Genomic DNA, 23,032 nt, shown 5'->3' with positions numbered 1-23,032 from the left:
TGAGTAAGGCCTTTGACACTACCAACAACAGCCTCCTCCATTTACTATAGAAACCATTAGTCTAGATTCTGTGCGTATCGACTTGTAATCTGACTATAACATACTTTAATAACAATTTCCTAGGGGGGGAAATGCTACTTAATGCCAAAAATACAAAAGCAATGCTATTGTCTATTAACCATGTACCTTGTATCTTTCTAGGAGAAACCCTGGAATTTGCACTGGCACTCAAATAATTAGGACTTTGGCTTGACTTAAAACTCTTCTTTGTGGTTCTCCTGAATTTGTTAAAAGACGTAAGACAGAAACAATTTTTTTCCTCTTTTGGTTTAAACCACTTTCTAACCAGGGAGGCCAGGAGACAGCCAGTTCAGTCATGAAATGCAGATGGGATAAAAGGACCTTTTTCTCAGTCAAGGGGTAAAAATTAGCATGTAGTCCTGTTCTTGCGTAGAAGGTGATGTTCTAAGAGTGGCCAGTAGAGAGCAGCCTTTCCATTTGTGCAGTTACTTTTGTCCTAAATGGCCAAACCAAGACATTGACACCTTCCCATAAATTAGTCCCAAATAGAAAATGTGCTCAAGAGCGCTAACATCACATTTCCCATTTTTCGTTAATATTAAGTGAAACGCGAATGAATATTAATCTATACCATGGTTCTGTGAGTCAGAAGCAATAGATGTTCGGAAACCTTTATACATTCTTATCTGTTCCTAGTATAATAAGTCATTCTCTCTCTTGTTTATTGACATAGTATATTTAAGAAAAGCTTTATTTTTGTTTCCCCAGCGTTTATTTTAATAAACTTGAAAAATGCACCCGTATTGTGCAAAGAGCGACTTGTAACATCCACAAATATAATGACAAGTAGGAAGTATTTTTGCTGTGGATTAAACTCGTGGTTTGTGGGGGACATTTGTTGAAACGGAAGCGCAGCAGAAACAAGGCAGACAGGTTTTTGTTTGTTTTTTTTCCTTTAACATTTAATGGTCACCTGCGTCTGCTCTCCACCAGCTTAATGCATCATTGCACACCTTTAATTTGGGACTTGAACATGTCACAGAGATGTTGTGGTTTTGCTAAATATGTTGCAAGCTCGGGACATCTTCCATTATGAATGTCACCTGTTGTATTCAGCAATGTTTGCCCTAATTGTTTTCGTGCACTAAAGCGTTACTAAATATCCCCCTTTGTGTGTATTGTAGAGCATTACAGACCCTTCACAGCCTAAAAATATATGAGATCAGAGGTCAGTTGCTTGTCTTGAGATCAATAATGACACGTCATTTAAATATGTTTTAAGTTAAGTCCTAGTATTGTACTTTTACATTCACATGACACTGATTAAAGTCTAGGGGCTAGATTTACTAAGCTGCGGGTTTGAAAAAGTGGTGATGTTGCCTATAGCAACCAATCATTCTAGCTTTCATTTATTTAGTGTCTTCTATAAAATGACAGCTAGAATATGATTGGTTGCTATAGGCAACATCCCCACTTTTTCAAACCCGCAGCTTAGTAAATCTAGCCCTAAGATTTGATTGCATTAGGGTTAAAATAATAAAAATGAAACAATCTATGCTTAGTTTACTAGATTGGCTGGGGTCCAATGGTCCTACTCCTAACCACTATCCTTTTCCTTTTGTTAACAACAAGCTGAGTGGTTGTCAGGGCCCCTCCCTTGTTCTCTGCCTATTCAATTCAACGGCAAGTTTGTGGGGGGTGGGTGTACTAATTACCACTCGACTTGCTTCAAACAGACAGCAGAAAGAGGAGTAGAGAGCGACATGAGATCGTTGGAATCATCAGGGACCTATGTGTCCCCAAACATTTTAACAGTGGTTGGCATGTAAGGCTGGCACCTCATTCTATGCAGGTCCTATACTGACCTATATACTTTAAACACCATTAAGGACCTGCATACAATGAGGTGTACTTGGCGTTGGGATGCAGGCTTAAATATTTTGATCAAAATATGAACCAACACCTCATGTTTTCATTTTGCACACAGATATGCAGTCTTGAGGATATGCGCTGATAGCAACTGTCTTTTTGTTTTAGATGCTGGTAGCTGTAGTCCCACAACATCTAAAGCGCCAGAGATTGCTTAAGCCCACTGCACAATATATAGAGACGCTACCTTGAGGGCTCATTCACACCAATCTGCTATTTACGTGCTTTTAATCTGCTAATGTCTGAAAAGCACCTTATCTAACATTTTAATGGCAGGTTTCAAATTTTAGAATGTAGCAGTGCCTATTTCTCAGTGGTTAATGTGTATTTCCAAAACAATAGAAAGTATCTGTAAGAGCGGAACACAAATAGTGTTAACCACATCGCAAGAACGTTAGTTGTTATGTGTTTTTACCAATATGTGTGAACGAGCCCTGGGCGTTCATCCTAATTAATGGTATAGAGATCAATATTTGCATATAATTATATATTACACTCCTTGGCCTATAGCTATCCATGTTGATTGAATCCTGGTCCATGGTATGTACTTATGTTAATATTTGTTTAAGAGACAACAGGCCTGATTCATTAAGGAACGTAAATGCCGATACATACCGTATTTTGCATAAAAACACTCTGAGCATGCCCAGAACCAATCCATACGCCAGAGAAGGCAACAACATACAATTCATCCTGAGCACTAAGGACCCTTACTACAGCCTATGATTTCATGGGCATAGCGAGGAGGGGACTGGGTGTATGCACATCAGGGGCAAATGCAGGATTTGTAGAGGGGGGTTTCCACACCATGCTGCCAGCGGGCGTGATCAGCATACATGGGGGTGTGGCTATAATTTTAGAGAGTGCTTGGCTGCACTCCAACTCTTCCTATCCCCATAATATACACGGGCAATGCTGTGTGGACTATTGTTAGGTGCACACAGCTCTCCCTTTTCAAGCAGAGCTGTGCGAAGCGGGGCAGGGTCCAGACATCTCAATTATACAGTGCCCCAGGCTTGGAGGGGGTTTCCAGCCACTAGGAAACACCCCCCCCCCCCTCGGTTTGCCTATGCACATAGTCAATGTACAGTAAGGGTGTGCAAAGCTCGAGCTGCGATTCAAGCATTGGGCATATCTAAGGTACATGTTTCTCTGTCCTATCACTTGCACCAGCTACAGGTCTGGTGTAAGGGCCGAGTACTAGTGATGACGTCTGTGCATACATGCTAGAACATGTGTTTGCATGCTAGAACATGTGTTTGCAATCGAGAGCAACTGTAAAAATGCATTTTATGTAAAACAGACATTAATACTATCATGATAAATGTATTGGAGTGACAATCATTGATTACTTTTATTGGTTTTTTTCTGCGCATTCTTTTGGGACCTTATATTATTATTATTATCATTTATTTGTTAGGCGCAACAAAGTATCCGCAGCGCCGCACACAGTACTAACAGTAGACTATACAGGGTGAAACCATACAGAACAATGAACAAAAAGTACCAATACTTCAGAAACTCCGGCTAGTCATATGCAGTAAAGACGGAGCGGAAGAACAGGTATGGAGACAGGAGGGGAGGGGACCCCGCTCATACGAGCTTACATCCTAAGGGAGGGTAAACAGACTAGGCACAAGAGGAGCCAGGTAAGGCAAGAGGAGAGAAGGGAGGATGAGCAAAGGGAGGAGATGGGGGTTAAGTAGATGGTTGGTAGGCTTTGAGGAAGAGGTGAGTTTTGAGTGCACGTTTGAAGGAGCACAGAGTAGGAGAGAGACGGATGGAACGAGGGAGGTCATTCCAGAGAAGGGGGGCTGCACGCGGTATATTCCACATATGTATTGGACGTATCCTGCAGTGTATTGTTTGTTAGAGCAGAGCGGACCTAGACCCGTATTCATCACCAGATGTATCTTTACATCCGCTCATAGTTGAATACGGAAACGCGTATGCCCGATGTACGTTTTCTGTTTGGTTTTTTTTAAAAAACGGGAGGGAAGGGGGAGCATACTGTCTAAAAAGTTATATATAATATGTGCGTAATAGATACATATTTTAAAAAGATTGAAGATCATTGAAAGGATAAATCACTTTTTTTTTTAATTCATCTGTTATAGCCATCCTAACAGAACAGGTATTTCATGTAAAATAGGTAACAGTAATCTTCCTGCCCGAAGCGGTCAGCGCCGGCCATCCCAGTATTATCCCTTGGAAGAAAATTGATTTACTTGACATCTTAAGGTTCAATTATGTGGCATTGGACACGGTTTTGCCCATGTTTGTCCACGTCACTTATGATCGGCAGCCACCGGCATTACTCCTACATACAGAAGAGGAGGAAGGAAAAGTATGAATAGAGGAGAAGTGGGAGAGGGGGAGGAAGGTGGGGGGCAATAAGGCAGTGGGGGGCAGGGGCAGAGAGAGATGTGCAGAAAGGGCAAGGGAGAAAGGGATAGGCAGCCATAATGTGGAGACAGACACACACAAACAGCACACAGAAACACAAAAAAAGACAGATTTACACACACACACACACACACACACACACACACACGCACGCGCGCGCAGGGGTCAGGCACACATGATCAGGTTCGCAGAGGCACACATGGGCAGGAGGAAGAGGTACACATGGGCAGGGGAGAGGCACACATGGATGGGGGCAGAGAAACACATGGGCAGGGAGGAGAGGCACATATAGGCAGCAGTCAGGCCCACATGGGCAGGGGGGGAGAGGCACGTATAAGCTGGGGTCAGGCACACATGGGCAGGGGGGGCAGAGGCACAGGGCACACATGGGCAGGGGGGCAGAGGCACATATGGGCAGGGGTCAGGCACACATGGGTAGGGGGAGCAGAGGCACACATGGGCAGGGGTCAGACACATGGGTAGGGGGAGCAGAGGCACACATGGGCAGGGGTCAGACACATGGGTAGAGGGAGCAGAGGCACACATGGGCAGGGGTCAGACACATGGGCAGGGAGGCAGAGGGCACACATGGGTAGGGGTCAGACACATGGGTAGGGGGAGCAGAGACACACATGGGCAGGGGTCAGACACATGGGTAGAGGGAGCAGAGGCACACATGGGCAGGGGTCAGACACACATGGGCAGGGAGGCAGAGGGCACACATGGGCATTGGTCAGACACACATGGGCAGGGAGGCAGAGAGCACACATGCGCTCCAGCATGCTTAAATGCCAGCCCAAACAGAGAGTGCCTGACCTGGGGGCCTCCTGATAGAGGGTGGCTCACCCTTAATTTGAATCTACTTGCACAGAGCAAAAAATAAAGAAACGCTCAGGTGCCCGGTGATGTAGTGCTCCCTCCCTGCAATATGTAGTATAACACATTATAATCCGCTATGGCAGCCATACACGTGCCAGTTGATGGTTCTCCATTTTGGACACACATGTAGGTGGTCAAATTGAAGAAGCTGGAGCTGTCCTGTCATCATGCCAGTAGAGAACATCTCCCGGCCGCATTTATCTTTTCCATTTTTTGGATTGGATTTTTATTAGGCCTCAGACTTCATTTGTAAACAAGACTTTCTGCGAATCAGCATAGGCTCTTCTAGTCCCTCTATCTGGACGTGGTGTAATACAATCTATAATGTCATCTGCTCATTATCTGCCTGCCTGGGAATGGTTAATGTTTGTGATGGGACACATTACAGAAGAAACCATAGGAATTAATCCCAAACCGGCCCTGAGGGGTAATAGCATTCCACACATCCAGAGAGTCGGATGAGGGGACAGCTGAGGCCCAGAGTGCGAGGACTAAGGGACCGTGGATAAAAACAGTAACATTGTCACAGGGAAATGTGCTCCTCATTTATTTGTCTCCATTTCCCTTCATATTCTACAGTGGGGGGGAAAAGGGGATCTGAGGAGAATCCCACTTCATTTATCTGTGCTCACACTGGAAGCCAGCACTGCTCTGTGATCTGAGAACATACCCTTTGTGACGGGCAATGTGACTATGGGAATAGGGATATCCCAACACTTCAGCACCCCGTGTATTAATAATTCATTTGCACTCATGACCTAGTGATGTCACTATTTCCTAGTGAGTTGCTAGGCAGCATTTTCATGGATATTGGCTCAGCTAACAAAATGGCTGCCTCCTTTGTGTGAAGACTTTATTGCAGATTAAGGCTGGACGTCAGCCTCCAGTTTTTAATTTCTTGTTTTATTTTCTTTTAATAACACTATTACTGTTTTAGTAAAATTAGATTTTTTAGAATAATAGGTCCATGTACAAAGTATTATTAAATTGTAATAATGACATTGTCAAGATGGACAGCACAATAGATTTGAAGAAGAGGCTCATGTGAGCCCCCTATAAATGGCTGCAGGAACCACTTTGGGTTTCATGACCCACACAATAGAAGGTACACAGCTAGTTCCTACTCCAGGAGCCATAATATAGGGTGCTGCGTGATGCCAGTTAAACAACAGCAGTGAAATTGAAAGGTTTAATGGATAACTATATGATATTTACCAGTGTTGTTTGTCTACCTGTAAATGAGCAATAAAACTATGGGTATATTTTATTGTGTGCAGGAAGTATGCCTTTGTTCTTTGTTCTGTTTTATATTGGGAATGATAGACATGGCTTTAAGACATGCGGAAACTGCCATTGAAAATGAGTTCTGTGCTGTGAAAGCCAAACATCATAAATACCCATAGACTCCAATAGCTGCAGTCCCCTCACTAGGTCTATTGAGTAGGACAAACTACTTGTTATGCAGTTGCGCATATAAATTCTCAGTTTCTCAAAATGCAGAAAAGGAAACCATTGACTGACAGAGGCATCTAAAAATGTTAATTGTGTCCCCCCTCATTACAATTTTAGTGGTACACCAGACCTAAACACGTGTACATATGTCTGCTTACTACTCATTTCACTTCTGCCTGTCACATGACCCTTGTCTGCTTACTACTCATTTCACTTCTGCCTGTCACATGACCCTTGTCTGCTTACTACTCATTTCACTTCTGCCTGTCACATGACCCTTGTCTGCTTACTACTCATTTCACTTCTGCCTGTCACATGACCCTTGTCTGCTTACTACTCATTTCACTTCTGCCTGTCACATGATCCTTGTCTACTTGCTACTCATTTCACTTCTGCCTGTCACATGACCCTTGTCTGCTTACTACTCATTTCACTTCTGCCTGTCACATGACCCTTGTCTGCTTACTACTCATTTCACTTCTGCCTGTCACATGACCCTTGTCTGCTTACTACTCATTTCACTTCTGCCTGTCACATGACCCTTGTCTGCTTACTACTCATTTCACTTCTGCCTGTCACATGATCCTTGTCTACTTGCTACTCATTTCACTTCTGCCTGTCACATGACCCTTGTCTGCTTACTACTTATTTCACTTCTGCCTGTCACATGACCATTGTCTGCCTACTACGTATTTCACTTCTGCCTGTCACATGACCATTGTCTAGTTACTACTCATTTTACTGCTACTAATCTTACCTATTGGCTTGCAGCACTGATGAGTAGTAACTACACAATGTCCCCCAAGAGGACTTAAGTCCTATTAACAGACACGTACCCTTCCTGCTCTGAACCAATCTGCATTCAGAAGTTGCTAAACCATACTTGCCAACCTTTTTAAACTTCTTTCCGGGAGATCCCAGGCAGGGGAGCGTGGTTGGAGGGCGGGAAGGGTGGGGTGCGGTGAATCGCGTCATTTTGGCTCAGCCCCCGCGACAAAATGCCATTTTTGTCGCGGGGGCAGGGCCAAAATGACGCGATTCACCGCAAATTGTGTCATTTTGACAGCAAGATACCGTTTGCGGGATATTTGCCTGCTCTCCCGGGAGTCCGGGAGACCTACCCGAATTTCGGGAGTTTCCCGGACATTCCGGGAGAGTTGGCAAGTATGTGCTAAATGCTATGAGTATATTATTGGCTTTTACCATTCAGTGTCTAATCTGTTCCCTATAGTAATTGGTGGATCTCTTGATGTTCAATGCACTATGAACATTATAAGTAGGAATATTATATAAACTATAAATGCTCCCTTACCAAACAGACAATCAGTTAGTTGTTAAATTACTGATTTGTAAATGGTTACTGCCCTTGAAATGTAAACTTTTTCAGATCACCAGAAAACATTAATTTAGAGCTTAAGTTTGTTGTGTGTTAGCTATAAGTACAAACTAATCACATTGTTACGTCAGGGTGCTAAATTAATAGTAATATTAGTTGGTGATATACTATCATATGTAATATTATGTATTAAAAAAATATTTATAACCACAGAAAAATACAGGCCTGAAGCACAAATGATTTTATTAATACAAAAAAAAAGTATTTACCTATTTTGTGCAATTGCCCCAGTTTTAAGGGGTAAGCCCATTGATCAGCTTGTTGCGATGGGCCTGAGAGGAGCCCTTCCAACATGAGGAGATGGGTGACTAAACACATTTTGTGGGCTATTCACACGCACCCAAATGCAATAAAAAAGAGATATTCTAAAGAACTTCAAGGGGTGCAATTTGGGAACTCTCACAATTTTGTGTGGTTCCACAGAGTCTTCTTAGCCCCCCTTATACAAGTCTTGGGTTGCAGAGATCACGTCTGCCATTAATGTAAATCGGACACCTTTTGTGCCATCTAGGCAAATTTCATACTAGAAAGCACATTTATATATGCACATAAGCCAATGGAAAACATTCAAATATACAAATATGGCACATGAAATAAAAATAGCCTCAAATTCAGCAGATTATTTTAACTTTGTTTACAACTAGGTAGAACTGGAACATACGCGGGCAGCACGGTGGCTCAGTGATTAGCACCTCTGCCTCAGAGCACTGGGGTCATGAGTTTGATTCCTGACCTTCGCCTTATCTGTCTGGAGTTTATATACTCTTCCCGTGTTTGCGTGGGGGTGCTCCGGTTTCTTCCCACACTCCAAAAACATACTAGTAGGTTAATTGACTGCTGTCAAAGTGACCTTAGTCTCTCTCGGTCTGTATGTGTGTATGATAGGGAATTTAGACTGTAAGCTCCTATGGGGCAGGGACTGATGTGAGTGAGTTCTCTGTACAACGCTGCGGAATTAGAGGCGCTTTATAAATAGCTGCTGATGATGATGATACATAGAGCATATAGTATATCCAGTGTTTGGTGATGTATATACACATAAATAATGAATAAATAAGAGCGTATATGAATTACAGCTAATATGCTTCACTTATATTTAAAACATATTTGACAAATAATTCCAATTGACTGTCATCATCATCATCATTATTATCATCCGCTAGTAATATAGCACTACTAATTCCGCAACTGTCATCCACTTATTTACATAGCATTCACGTTTTCTTTACATTTTTGACACATGCAGTCTTGTATGTGGACACATAGCTGTGTGCTGGTTGGCAGTCACTGTTTGAACCAGTATCAGGCTGGCAGTGTGCACAGTGCAGCACAGTAGCTGCTTACTAGCAAAGTAAGGTAAGTGTTTATAATACCAGTCATGCACAGTGTATTACACTGCTATTGTCCACATATAATCACTGCATAAGTGGGTATTCTTTTACTTATTTAATGAAGTATTTCCGCCTACCTGACAAGCTTTGTACTAGGGCCAGTTACACAACAAGCTGGGTATCTGTGTGTGTCGGACACAGCTGAGTGAATAAAATGGGCAGTTGTTCTGAGTTCCTAATTAGGGTCACCAATGGCCAGGACTCTGTGTGTGTCAACGGATTGGGAGCACCTGTGGGACAGCCTGCAGTGACGTCTCTGTGACCACTGCACCCCTCTCAGCTAACTGCGGTATATATAGAGGAGCCAACCATCCCAGATTTCCTGGCTGACACCATGAGAGGACCAGGGTTATTCTGCTGCTGCCTTGCCGCCCTTCTCCTCTTTGTGGGAGCAGGTAGGAACCCCTCCTTATTCTCTCTATAACATGGATCGCATTGCTTTCTGCTGAGTCTTACTAGGAGCAGCATGTAACTTGTGTCACACGGGACTGATAGAGATAGAACTGCTGGTGCATCCCATGGGATTTAAAGCCCAAAATAAATAGCATCTAAAAGGTTAGACCTTCAAATTACCATTTTCTGTATTGAAAAGTGATGCGTTTATAACAAACTTAAATTCAGTGCTAGATTGCGTTTATTATAAGCTGTAAATAATTGCATAACTGCTTTATAATGCATTCTCCTAGCATAATAAAAAAAAGCAGTGACCAGCAGTATATGCTCATGTTTCACTCAGTCTCTCTGATATAATCTGATACCTGTTCCCATTCTACGCCGAGTACTATCGGGCTTTAAGTATTGGAACATGCTGATAGTGTTAAATTACCGAGTGCCTTCAATTCTCTAAGGGAACTGCAAGTTCTCAATTCAATATCAAAAGGGTCATTGCACATGACAGCCCCCACTTTTCATAAGACGTTCAACTCATTGACCTTAAAGTGTCCAAGGAAATTACTATGAAACCGAGACATAGGCCTTGGAGGTTAAAAAAGGTGAATGCAACACTTAAAATTTAATTTTGATTGTTAGTGTTACATTATCTTTTAAGGTACTGGTGGGCTAGAACATGCAGGCAATTTTATCTAAGCAATGACATTGGAGTATCGTACAATAAAGTTGAATGAAAAGAAGTACAAGGTAGAGTTCCGCTAGTAGTAGAATGCAAAATATTTGCAACTTGTCACAAGTGAATCTGTACCTGTGCTACTATTGCATGTTATTGCTGCTGCAAAGTAGCCCATTTGGTTCAGTTCTTGCAAATCAGAATATAATGGCTTTATTTGCTCTTTTATACAGACTTAGGCAACCTTGGCTCTCCAGCCGTTGTAGAACTACAACTCTCAGCATGTTGGGACTTTTCCACAACTTCTCAAGAGCCAACAATTGCCAATCTCAGTCTTAATGCACACATCTAGTGAAGACAAGAGTAGGACTGTAATATTTATGGCTGTACCATAGTATGTATAATTTACCTTAATTGCACCTGGGGTTAATCTGTAAAGCTCTTTAAAAAAAAAAAAGGAAGAAGAAAAAACACCTATAAGTCCTTGAATCAATACAGCTAATTACATATTGAAATACTGTTTTCTGATGTAAATATCTTGTCAGTACAGGTAGGATTGCTGTAGTTTATAAAACATGGTAAAAGTTTAACATGTGTCACACGTATACTATATGCTTAATATATATATATATATATACTTTTATGAAATCTATGTATGTATACTATAACTGCTTTATTATATTTGTCTCGCGCAAAGACTGGTCTTATCACATTCATAAAATGTGTATTTTTTTCCAAATATCATATTATGTACATTTAAAACTCAGCCTTTCTTTGAAAATACTTATGTTCAGTGTTCTCCATCGCGGCTGAGAGGTAACTGCATGAAATATCACCACAGTTTCTGTGAAGTAGACCTGATGTAATTACAGACATCTTGATTAATGTAAGCGTCTGTGATAATTGCAATTGCAAATTGCCTCTATAGAAAGACACAAAAGCAGAAATTGTGGAAGGTATCCAAACAGCTCTATCTGAATGGCTCTGCCTGGCTATTCTATCTAGAATTAAAAGAGAGAGAGAGAGAGGGGGATTATGGGTCAACAGCTGACAGCTAAGGAAACATGAGGTGTAGAGTGACAGCTGGTGCTCAGAGAGTGACATGAGGTATTCAGAGCGGGAGGGTGGGGGGGGGGGGGGGGTGAGGGAATGGGAAATACTGTACTTTCTGGTACTGTAAAGGTTAACAATAAAGTTACGTGTGCGCTTACCAGTGGTAGTCACACTGCAGTCTCCCATCTTTGATAGACAATGGTTGTTATGACATACCGGCTATCACATTCCTTACTTGTTGTAGCATGATATTAATATTGTATTAGCATCAATCATATCATGCAGCGCTGTAAAGAGAATATGTACCAATTCACATCAGTCCTTGTGCTATAGGAGCTTACAATCTAAATACCATAACACATATACAAACATACACATTTTATCACAAGCCAACTAAACTCCCAGTATGTTTTGGACTTTGGGAGGCAAGAGGAGCACTCGGAGGAACCCCAAGCAAACACGTGGACAGACAGGCCCCTGGTTGGAATCAAATCCATGACCCCAGTGCTGCGAGCCAACAATGCTAACCACTGTTATGATATTCTAATCAGTGAGGGAGAACCAATTAGCCGCAGTGTTCCTGTGAGCATTGCGGCTGCGCATTTTTACCATTACGACGGTAAATTCTCCGCTGATTTTTTTCCTCGCACCTCTATGGGGAGCGAGGAAAAATCAGCGGAGCGTTCTTGTAAAAATCCTGTGTCCAGTGTCTATCAGCATCGCTCTGCTTAGACATATTCGTGTTTTTAATACAATTAGCTGAAGCTGCAAAAAAATAATAGCCATACATTCTGTACTAGAACCAAAGTAACCAATCAGAAATTGTGTGATAACCCTCACAGGATTCAACAGAACAGTGCCCCCAGTGGACAAATTATTATGGTACTTGTCTGATATGTTTTAGTTGTATTACATTATATTATGGACACTATTAATAGTATTATTGCTTAAAGAACTAACCCCCTAAAATTATTGAAGGTAAAATACATTGATATGTCTTAACCGCCCCTTTAAAATGTACATTTTTCCTCCCCACTCTATTACAGCTGAAGCCCTTTGCACATCCTAATGTCTTGTGATGCAGGTCAAAAAGATAAGACTGCAGTCATTAGTGGGATTACTGGCTGTGCCACTCTGGATGAATCCATCAATCCATGCTGTACATTTTTGCAGCTAAAGTCTACAAAACTGTCAATCCCTCTCAGTCTGCTCAGTGAGAGAAAACACCTCCTCTCTAACATGGCAACATGCTGCAGAGGAAACATGCATGAAATATCTGACATATTAGTCAGCTCAGTTATACCTAACTTTATTTATATCTTAATGTCAATTAGTGGCTTTACATACTCTACTACAGGCTTAGGCGACCTGTGGCTCTCCAGCCGCTGTAGAACTGCAACTCTCAACATTCTGGGACTCTGCCACAACTTCTCAAGAGCCAACAGTTGCCTACCTCTGTCTTAATGCACACATCCAGTGAGTCACAAGAGCAGGGCTGTAATATTTGTGGCCGTACCACGTTTTTCATAAAACTGCTTACACCACAGTTCACATCTCTTTTTCTCTAATGAGATGCATAATGCATGTGGTTATTGGACGCCGCACAGCGCCTAAACACAATAGCCCCCCTACACTTTATAATGAACTCACCCGTTGGGGGCGTGGCCAGGGATACTGCCCCAGATTGTCCATCATGTATTCTGTCATGAGGTGTGGTGTTGTAAAAGAATTGGAATTCTCATCCCTTACACCAGTGACTCCTAAGTGTTTAAAATAAAGTTGAGGGACTATGGAGGAAATTTGAGCTATGGTTTAATTTAAGCTGAAAGGATTTTAAAGATCTGCTTTTTCTTTGTTTATTTTTTTCTTTAGTGCAATGATTTACTATTGCTGTGTCACAAAAAATGTATGACATGACAGGTGTGTTGGTAATGGCTGGTCTACTGTGGCCTATTTCACCCATCACTGCTTGTATGAGGCATCAGGCAATCACTAGGAATGATTACATAAGCTGTCCCTCTGAGTGTCGCTGTCAGTTGCAGCGGTTATAAAGCATGCAAAGACTTATGACCATTGTATGACTGAGGAGTATGTAGCTGACGCCATAGCAGGCCGGCTGTCACATTTTTATGAGACTGATTAGATGTGATTTTATCCTGTAAGTGTTCGCAAGATGAAAATTGTCTACTGTAGCCCTTGTGTAAAGACGACAAAAAGTTTGGGAACCACTACTTTTACAAAATGTTTATAAACTACACGTATTTCCCAACCATCATGCAAGAAAATGTTCATAAGTTGATTTTCAATATTTTGCTGCCCTCAGATGCCTTAGACAGCTGCCTGGGTTGGCCCCATGGCAGTACCATACTTATTTAGTTAGGTTATATCTCAGGAAGGGTTTGTTTAAGGATTATTCATTTACATTATGACAATGATGTAAAGTCTGCCTCCTTGAAATATGCTCAGTATGACTAATGTAAATCTAGATCTTAATATGTATGTTGATATAGGAACTTGTCAGCACTGAGCTCCTGTGTGAGATCATGTGGCCGACTGAGCAGCTTGTTCTAGCCAGGGTCTAACCACTAAAGCTGGGTGCAATGTCTCTAATGATTTCACCAACGATTGAAAGTCACGATGAGCATGCAGATTCATGGGTACACACCGATCGATTTACCTTCAGATCTGTGATCTTCATCTCTCATAACCGTCTGCTGAACAGATTGTGACTCTGCACACACTCTACAGATATCTGCCTACGCTACAGGTCATGAGCGCGTACACACTGCCACATTTGCCCGACATCGTTCCATCGTTGGTTGTGATTTTTAGGAAGCTTAGAAAACCAAATGAAACGATATGAAGTGCTTTGGTAGGATAAAACATTATTGTGGGACACACTCTTGCAATATCTGACCAAAATGTCGTTTATCGTGTGGTCTGCACAAGAATTACATAAATCATCATCATTATCTTCACCATTTATTTATATAGCGCCACTGATTCCGCAGCGCTGTACAGAGAACTGATTCACATCAGTCCCTGCCCCATTGGAGCTTACAGTCTAAATTCCCTAACACATACACAGAGAGAGAGAGAGAGAGACTAGGGTCAATTTTTATAGCAGCCAATTAACCTACCAGTATGTTTTTGGAGTGTGGGAGGAAACTGGAGCACCCGGAGGAACCCACGCAAACACGCGGAGAACATAGAAACTCCACACAGATAAGGCCATGGTCGGGAATTGAACTCATGACCCCAGCGCTGTGAGGCAGAAGTGCTAACCACTAAGCCACCATGCTACCCCATAAATGTGTACCCAGCTTAGTAGCCTTAGACACACTGTATTATGATCATGTCCAGTGGTCAGGTCATGTTGGGAGCTGTAGTGTCCTATGTCTGTATATAGTGTAATAGAATTGTATTATGATTATGTCCAGTGATCAGGTCATGTTGGGGGTGTAGTGTCCTATGTCTGTATAGAGTGTAATATAATTGTATTATGGTCATGTCCAGTGGTCAGGTCATGTTGGAGGTGTAGTGTCCTATGTCTGTATAGAGTGTAATAGAATTGTATTATGATCATGTCCAGTGGTCAGGTCATGTTAGGGGTGTAGTGTCCAATGTCTTTATAGAGTGTAATAGAATTGTATTATGATCATGTCCAGTGGTCAGGTCATGTTAGGGGTATAGTGTCCTATGTCTGTATAGAGTGTAATAGAATTGTATTATGATCATGTCCAGTGGTCAGGTCATGTTGGAGGTGTAGTGTCCTATGTCTGTATAGAGTGTAATAGAATTGTATTATGATCATGTCCAGTGGTCAGGTCATGTTGGGGGTGTAGTGTCCAATGTCTTTATAGAGTGTAATATAATTGTATTATGATCATGTCCAGTGGTCAGGTCATGTTGGAGGTGTAGTGTCCTATGTCTGTATAGAGTGTAATAGAATTGTATTATGATCATGTCCAGTGGTCAGGTCATGTTAGGGGTGTAGTGTCCAATGTCTTTATAGAGTGTAATAGAATTGTATTATGATCATGTCCAGTGGTCAGGTCATGTTGGGGTGTAGTGTCCTATGTATGTATAGAGTGTAATAGAATTGTATTATGATCATGTCCAGTGGTCAGGTCATGTCGGGGGTGTAGTGTCCTATGTATGTATAGAGTGTAATAGAATTGTATTATGATATTATCCAGTGGTTAGGTCTTGTTGGGAGGTGTAGTGTCCTATGTCTGTATAGAGGGTAATATAATTGTATTATGCTCATGTCCAGTGGTCAGGTCTTGTTGGGAGGTGTAGTGTCCTATGTCGGCATAGAGGGGCAGGGGGTTTGAGTCTAATAGCCTTTATATAAACATTTTTACATTACGTTCCTTGTAACAAGTCAGAAATTGACAGTCTCAGTGTTATGAGACCACCTTGTGTGCATCTAATCTATAATCAGACTGCTAAGTGTTTAGGGTGGCTAGAATTACAGAAAGATATATAGTGTTTAGTGCCTCTCTATCTCCAGTATTATTGGGATTCCCTGTTGGGCCGTAAGGGCCTTGACTGTCCTAATCATCTAGAATGACCAGAAGTCTGCCAAAATATTCAGTGGATGGGAGCTGGCATGAGCTTAAAATAGAAGCCTTAAGGGGAAAATTAGACAGACTGTAATAAACTCCTACATGGCATTTTTCAGGTGCCTCAAGTACATTATATTATAGTATGTCCTCACTCTTCACTCTGTACAGTCAGTATGTTACTGGCTTCTTCAAATTGTTATTTTATGGTTGGAACAATAAAATTGGATATGTAATCAGTACTATGTCATTAAAAAGGAGACCATATTTTTTATAGTAGATGATCTAAAGTCTAAGACCGGGAATATATCCAGACATATAAAAATATGTGAAACTTGCCAAGTAACATAATATGCACTATACATTATATGGAATTCCATGGAACGTTGAAGCAGAAACAGAAATTGGAGATTGTATCTCTGGAACTTTGCACTTCAATGAAGTGGCCTGTTCCACCACAAGACTCAATTTCCTCAATATATTGCTCATCTCTACTACTTCCGAGACTACTGTGACAAAATGTATTTAGCATTCTATAGAGAGTACAGATATGGGATCCTTTGTGTGCAATTTTTTATTTTAGTTCCCATACTTATCCTGATGATTACCTGTTTTAGAAGTTTTACAGTTCCACGGAATTGACAAGTGTCAGTAAAAAGGAAACATACCCCCGATTTGAGGAACTCCTCAGCAGCTATTTAGTGAAGGGCTTAAAGGTCAGAATAAGTTTGATCGTTGAGTTCCGAGACCTTATTGATTGTTTTGCTCAGAAATGTGTCTAATATGTATTATATTAATACATCTAATAGAAGGAATGAGGATTTGCATCCTTATTATTGACCAAGTTCCTGTAGTGCCACTAGAATCCTGTGCTGTTTGGTTCAACTGTATTAAATAGTAGTTGACTAGTACAGTTGTACAGAATGGCATTCCTAGACTACCATAGCACAATTCCTTTGTGATGTGTCCTAAGAATGAAAGTTATAAGAACAGGAGAACACTTGAGCAATTTTGCCAGGTGTATCTAACGTGGCCTAGAGTATGTGCTCACAAAGTGGATGTCACTATAGGGGGGCCAACAGCAGCGATAGCACAAATTACAGACATCCCTCATTGCATTCTGGGCAACCCCAATCAGCAAGTAGGCATGCAACTGCTATTAGCCAAACTCACAGTGGTCCAACCAGTTACTCTCTTACTTTGTCAATTTCTCATTCAGACTTTGAGGTATATTTACTAAACTGTGGGTTTGAAAAAAGTGGAGATGTTGCCTATAGCAACCAATCAGATTCTAGTTGTCATTTGTAGAATGTACTAAATAAATGCTATCTAGAATGTGATTGGTTGCTATAGGGAACATATCCACTTTTGAAACCCGCAGTTTAGTAAATATACCCCTGTATGTTAATTTTACCCTCTCTGTTTTTGTTTTTATTACATTTTATGTATAATATATGGGGCACCCCGTAATACATTTTGCCACGTGACCACCACCATATTGGTGGAGAGAGGCCGAAACAGTGTTCCATCCTATGGTAGTGAATGGACCTGATTTCTAAACAAAGGACCGGGAAGCCTGTAACATGTTGATGGCTTCCCTCACGAGCAGGTTTGAATATACCCTTGCTCGCCCTTGGGTAAATTTAGGATGCTATCCGCTCCCCCTGGCTCAGCGTAGCTAATGATTCTAGTCAGCATGCTAAGTATGGAAACAGTGCTGTAATTGGACACCCACCAGCTCAGGACGGTCAGATCCCTATTCTCCCCTTCTAGCAAGTCTTCTGCCCTGCATGGTAAACTCGTCTCCCCCCCCCCCCCCTCCCATTGCACTGTCATACTGGCCCGCAGCTGCTCGGTCCTCACACTGTCACACAACACAGTTGCAGACAGTGACTGTATCCTTTTAAGGTTATATTTCACTTAGCCCTGACTCCGTCAGCAAGGAACCAGCTAGGGCTTATTCTGGAGGACCAGAAGATGCCATTGCACTTAAAGGGAAAGACCATTTATGTTTCATTGATACGGATCTTGCTATGTGTGGGGGGATCCATTCCTGGATTTACAGAATGAAACAATTCAGTCAAGTTAGTCATAGTATGGTGGCACATAGGCTATAACTTAGCACATTTGTGTTTTCAACCCTTTATTGTTGAGTACCCCCCCAAAAAATACACTGTAATTTCTCCTTATTCGAATATGATGAATTAACCTGTGAATGATTAGTACATTGTAAAGCGTGGAATGCTTGTGGTATCGGAAGCCTTCTAAAGTGTGTCTTAGCAGAACTCCGGTAGATGAATGACAGGCGAATGCCTTTGTCTTTGCACATTGTCCCTGGATAGTCTGCCGACCATACATAAAGGTGCCAACTGTCCACTCTTAGGAGAGTCCTCTATAACCTAGAAGTGCACCCAAGGCCTCCGCTACCATTAGGCAAACCTCAGCGGTTGCCTAGGGGGCCAATGGTTAGAGGGTGTCTAAAACACTGAATGAGTGACATAATGTCACTGATCATGTGAAGCTGCTGGATGCTGCTCCACCATATTTATGATTGGCTGGGAGTCTGGCGCTAGGCTATGATGTCACAGCCAGACGCCACAATCCCATTCTGAGGAGCAGAGGATGCTGCTCCCGCCTGCCAAGGTAAGAAGCAGCTAAGGTGGATGTGCCGCCTCAGAGGCGCCCACACGTTTGTTTGTGTGAAGCTTTTTATCGCATTGTTCGGATTGAGTCTAGAAATGCAACATAGAGGCACCCAATGGCTCCCATTAAAGGTAGAAGATAAGACCCAAAGATCGCAGACTCTAAGATGGTGCAAAATTCAAGTTCTTTTGTAGAGTGGAAATGGCTGTGAGCCCCTACACACAGCAAGGCAGGCTCCCCGTCGACCCCTTCATCTCTTCCTTATTGCTCTGCAAAAGGAAATCTTGTTCCCGTAGTGGTGTGCCTACGTCAAAGTCTGCACTGAGTACTCTGCTTGTGTAAATTTCTGCAAACAACGGCAATTTGCTCTGTAAAGCCATGGAAATTCTGGGCGTGTTTGCGCAAATCGAGGCTTTTGCGCTCCATAAATGATCTCCAGCTATGGCAGCCATTTTGTGGAGTGAACCTTGTTTAACAAAGATGAGTATTTGATTGATTGCTATATAGGTCACAGCACACTTATGGTATCGGATCCTTTTTCGTAAATGAACAGTTTGGATTTATGTAGTTTGGATAACGAAATTCTCTTTTCACTTTTAAATAGATTGTTTTACCCTATTTTACACATTGGTGCTGATGTCTTTACTAAGGAACAGTGTCACAAAAACAATAAAAAAAAACATTTTCAACATAATAGCTTAATGTTTGTGATGTCTCCCACAGACTGGGGCACCCTGTTTCATTATGGGGAGAATGTTTATTTGCTAATAGTATTCCCTTAGACCAGCTCTGTAGTGGGAGGGATTCTGGTTCTGGTTGATTAGCGGACAGAATGAATGAATTGACCTCACATCCACTCACTACTGCTGCAATCTGACAAGGGTCCGTGGGGTTATAAGATGCCCCTATCACGTACCACTACTTTGGCAAGGCAGCCAGGAAACGAGATTTCGTCATATTGATGACACACCGTTTCTGGGATTTGGGTCAACGAGACCATTACATAACAACTGCTAAGCTGGAAATTAATCTTATAGTGTCTGCGTTAGGGTGGTGGGTGCATTTGTTTTTAGCATAAATAAATAGTAATAGTAAATAATAGTAATAAATAAATATTAGTAATAGTAAACTTCACAGTTCATGTCAGCTTTTTACAATCATATTTCTTACCAATTTCCTATCCTATACTAAAAGCCCTCCAGGCTCTTTGGACATATCAAACGTAAAACCTAATGTAGAACATTCTTATACCTCCTTATCCAAGATGTAGATATTCCATATAGCATCACCGCCTACCTATTTTATTTTTTTGTTTCCATTAACCCCCCCAGCAACAACTTTCTTCCTTATTATAACACCAGGGGGTAAATGTATCAAGCTGAGAAGCTGAGAGTTTTCCGGTGGGTTTGAAAAACCAATCAGATTCTAGCTATCATTTATTTAGTACATTCTACAAAATGACAGCTAGAATCTGATTGGTTGCTATAGGCAACATCTCCACTTTTCAAACCAGCCGGAAAACTCTCAGCTTGATATTTACCCCCTGTATCTTTTATCAGTCTGCGTAATAATGTACTGTTGGTTATACAACAGTTTATTTGTTATCTAATTTTACCTGTTTAATTCTAAGTTTTTGTTGACAAATTAAACATTAGAATTAAAAATGAAAAAAAAAAAAAAGGCTCTTGGAAAGATTTGCAAATCCAAAGAAGTCAGTTCATAAATTTAGCACTCGGCTCTTTGGTGTACAGTATCTGCAGGGTTAACTGTAAGGCAAGACTGAGGTACCAGCAAATATAAGGTGCACAGTGTCCTTTATTTACCTGTAGACCTATGACATGTCTCTATATTTTAAAATAAAAATTTGAACTACCCCAAAAACATAATGGCATTTACACACTGTGGTAGAAACCATTTTTTTGAGTTGACCCAATATTGATGCCTCTGTGATAAATTACAGTGAATGGATAGGCTGCATTATCATGAATAATGCATCAACCCAAAAAGGGCTGTCGCTATGTGAAAGACTCAAATATATTTTAATGCAAAAGGCAAAGACTAAAAAACATGCTGTAAAAGAGGTTTATAAGGTCATTAAGGGTATAAAAAATATAATATGTTGAGTTCCTATTAAATAATAATCTAAAAAAAATCTGTTCACATCACTGGGGCCATGAGTTCAATTCCCGACCATGGCCTTATCTGTGTGGAGTTTGTATGTTCTCCCTGTGTTTGTGTGGGTTTCCTTCGGGTGCTCCGGTTTCCTCCCACACTCCAAAAACATACTGGTAGGTTAATTGGCTGTTATTAAATTTACCTTAGTTTCTCTCGGTCTGTATGTATGTTAGGGAATTTAGACTGTAAGGGACTGATGTGAGTGAGTTCTCTGTACAGCGCTGCAGAATTAGTGGCGCTATATATAAATAGCTGATGATGATGATGATTACACCTCACTGGTTAAAAGGGGTTCCCATCCAAAATTATCATTTATTTCCTGTGGGTGGGGGAGGTAATCAGCTGCTATCTCCCGTGCTTCCAATCTTCCAATCTCATTGTTGGGGCTATTCTGCCCGAGTCCCTTCAAAAATCTATAATCAGACTGCAGGGTCAGTATATACAGGGAACCCCTTTATAATCAGTACCGACGAGGTTTGTGTCTGTGCAGCAAGTGCCAATGACTTCTCACACACACACTGCGGGATGAAGTTACTCAGAGGCTGCGAGGGTAGGGGAATCTCCTTTCTGAATATCAGCATCTGTTTTAAAAACATTAATTATGAAACATGAAACCAGGAACATCCCTTAGAAATAACAAGAGATCTTCCCAGCTTGGCACATCTTGGACTCGCTCAAGAAAGGGCATTCCCCGGTGGAACTTGTTCTCATGGAGTCACCTACTGGTGAGAAGGGTGAGACCCAGTGACGCAACATTCTGGACATACAAAGGGCAAAATAGACCTCTTGGACTTATCTGACAATGTTTCTAATTAAATCCATTAATAAGCGTACTGCGTACTACTGACTGCTCTGCCTGCACTAGATAGGTACATATTTCTCAACATTTAAAACTGCCAGGCAGGTAAATCTATACGGTGGCTCAGTGGTTAGCACTTCTGCCTCACAGCGCTGGGGTCATGAGTTTGATTCTTGAACAGAACAGTCCTTATCTGTGTGGAGTTAGTATGTTTTCCGTGTTTGCATGGGTTTCCTCCGGGTGCTCCGGTTTCCTCCCACACTCCAAAAACATACTAGTAGGTTAATTGACTGCTCAAAAAATTAACCCTTGTCTGTGTGTGTGTGTTTTAGAGAATATAGACTGTAAGCTCCAATGATGCAGGGACTGATGTGAATGACAAATATTCTCTGTACAGCGCTGTGGAGTTGGTGGTGCTAATATAATGATAATGATCTATACATGGTCTGACTTGTTCACTATAACTCCCAACAAGACATTAACCTGACAGGGGAAGTCTATGCTAAGCAGCACTGTTATACTACTCAATCCTTGACCCGCTCCTGACCAAGGGCTGCGGTGAACTCCAATAGGCAATGCATGGTATGTCTATTATAAGTTTTGCCCTCTGAATACCACACGCTCACTCTATCTGACCTAAAGGTGGAAAGGGGTATTTTAAGTTTCAAGACTATTTCCCTGCTGAGACCGCGAAGGTCAGTTCAGTGACACATCCCCGAGCAACCTTACTGGGTCCTATCATCATCAACATTTATTTATATAGCGCCACTAATTCCGCAGCGCTGTACAGAGAACTCACTCACATCAGTCCCTGCCCCATTGGGGCTTACAGTCTAAATTCCCTAACATACACCATACTTGCCAACATTTGTTTTCTGGCTTCCGGGAGATGCCGGCTGGGACGTGGACGTACAGGGGGCGGGGCGCCGAGATCACGTCATTTTGGCCCCGCCCCTTGACGTGATGACGCAAATTCCGGGTGAATCGCGGCGTTTAAACCGAATTTTGCCGATCAGGGAGATTGCCACACTCGCCCGGGAGTCCGGGAGACTCTCGCAAAATGCGGGAGTCTCCTGGACATTTCAGGAGAGTTGGCAAGTATGACATACACACACACACACACAGACACACAGCCAGACTAGGGTCAATTTGTTAGCAGCCAATTAGCCTAACAGGATGTTTTTGGAGTGTGGGAGGAAACCGGAGCACCCGGAGGAAACCCACGCAAACACGGGGAGAACATACAAACTCCTCGCA

At 41.9% G+C, this 23,032-nt stretch overlaps 1 protein-coding gene and 1 long non-coding RNA gene across 4 annotated transcripts in view; one reads left to right on the top strand and one right to left on the bottom strand.

Moving 5' to 3' along the window:
- Positions 1-9,764: 9,764 nt before the first annotated feature.
- Positions 9,765-23,032, top strand: part of SRL (sarcalumenin) — a 35,785-nt gene continuing 22,517 nt past the window's right edge. For both annotated transcript variants that reach the window (XM_075179422.1, XM_075179420.1), the window contains exon 1: positions 9,765-9,869. In XM_075179422.1, coding sequence (XP_075035523.1) covers positions 9,809-9,869 — 61 coding nt within the window. In that variant the 5' untranslated portion in view covers positions 9,765-9,808. The remainder of the gene's footprint in view (positions 9,870-23,032) is intronic.
- Positions 11,146-23,032, bottom strand: part of LOC142097521 (uncharacterized) — a 193,099-nt gene continuing 181,212 nt past the window's right edge. For both annotated transcript variants that reach the window (XR_012678197.1, XR_012678196.1), the window contains 2 exons: positions 11,749-11,877; positions 11,146-11,459 (listed from right to left, as the gene is read on the bottom strand). This is a non-coding gene — a long non-coding RNA (uncharacterized LOC142097521). The remainder of the gene's footprint in view (positions 11,460-11,748; positions 11,878-23,032) is intronic.

The sequence above is a fragment of the Mixophyes fleayi genome, chromosome 7, assembly GCF_038048845.1.
Source record: "Mixophyes fleayi isolate aMixFle1 chromosome 7, aMixFle1.hap1, whole genome shotgun sequence".
In the NCBI taxonomy this organism is placed as follows: domain Eukaryota; kingdom Metazoa; phylum Chordata; class Amphibia; order Anura; family Limnodynastidae; genus Mixophyes; species Mixophyes fleayi.
This window is presented reverse-complemented; position numbering and strand designations above follow the sequence as displayed.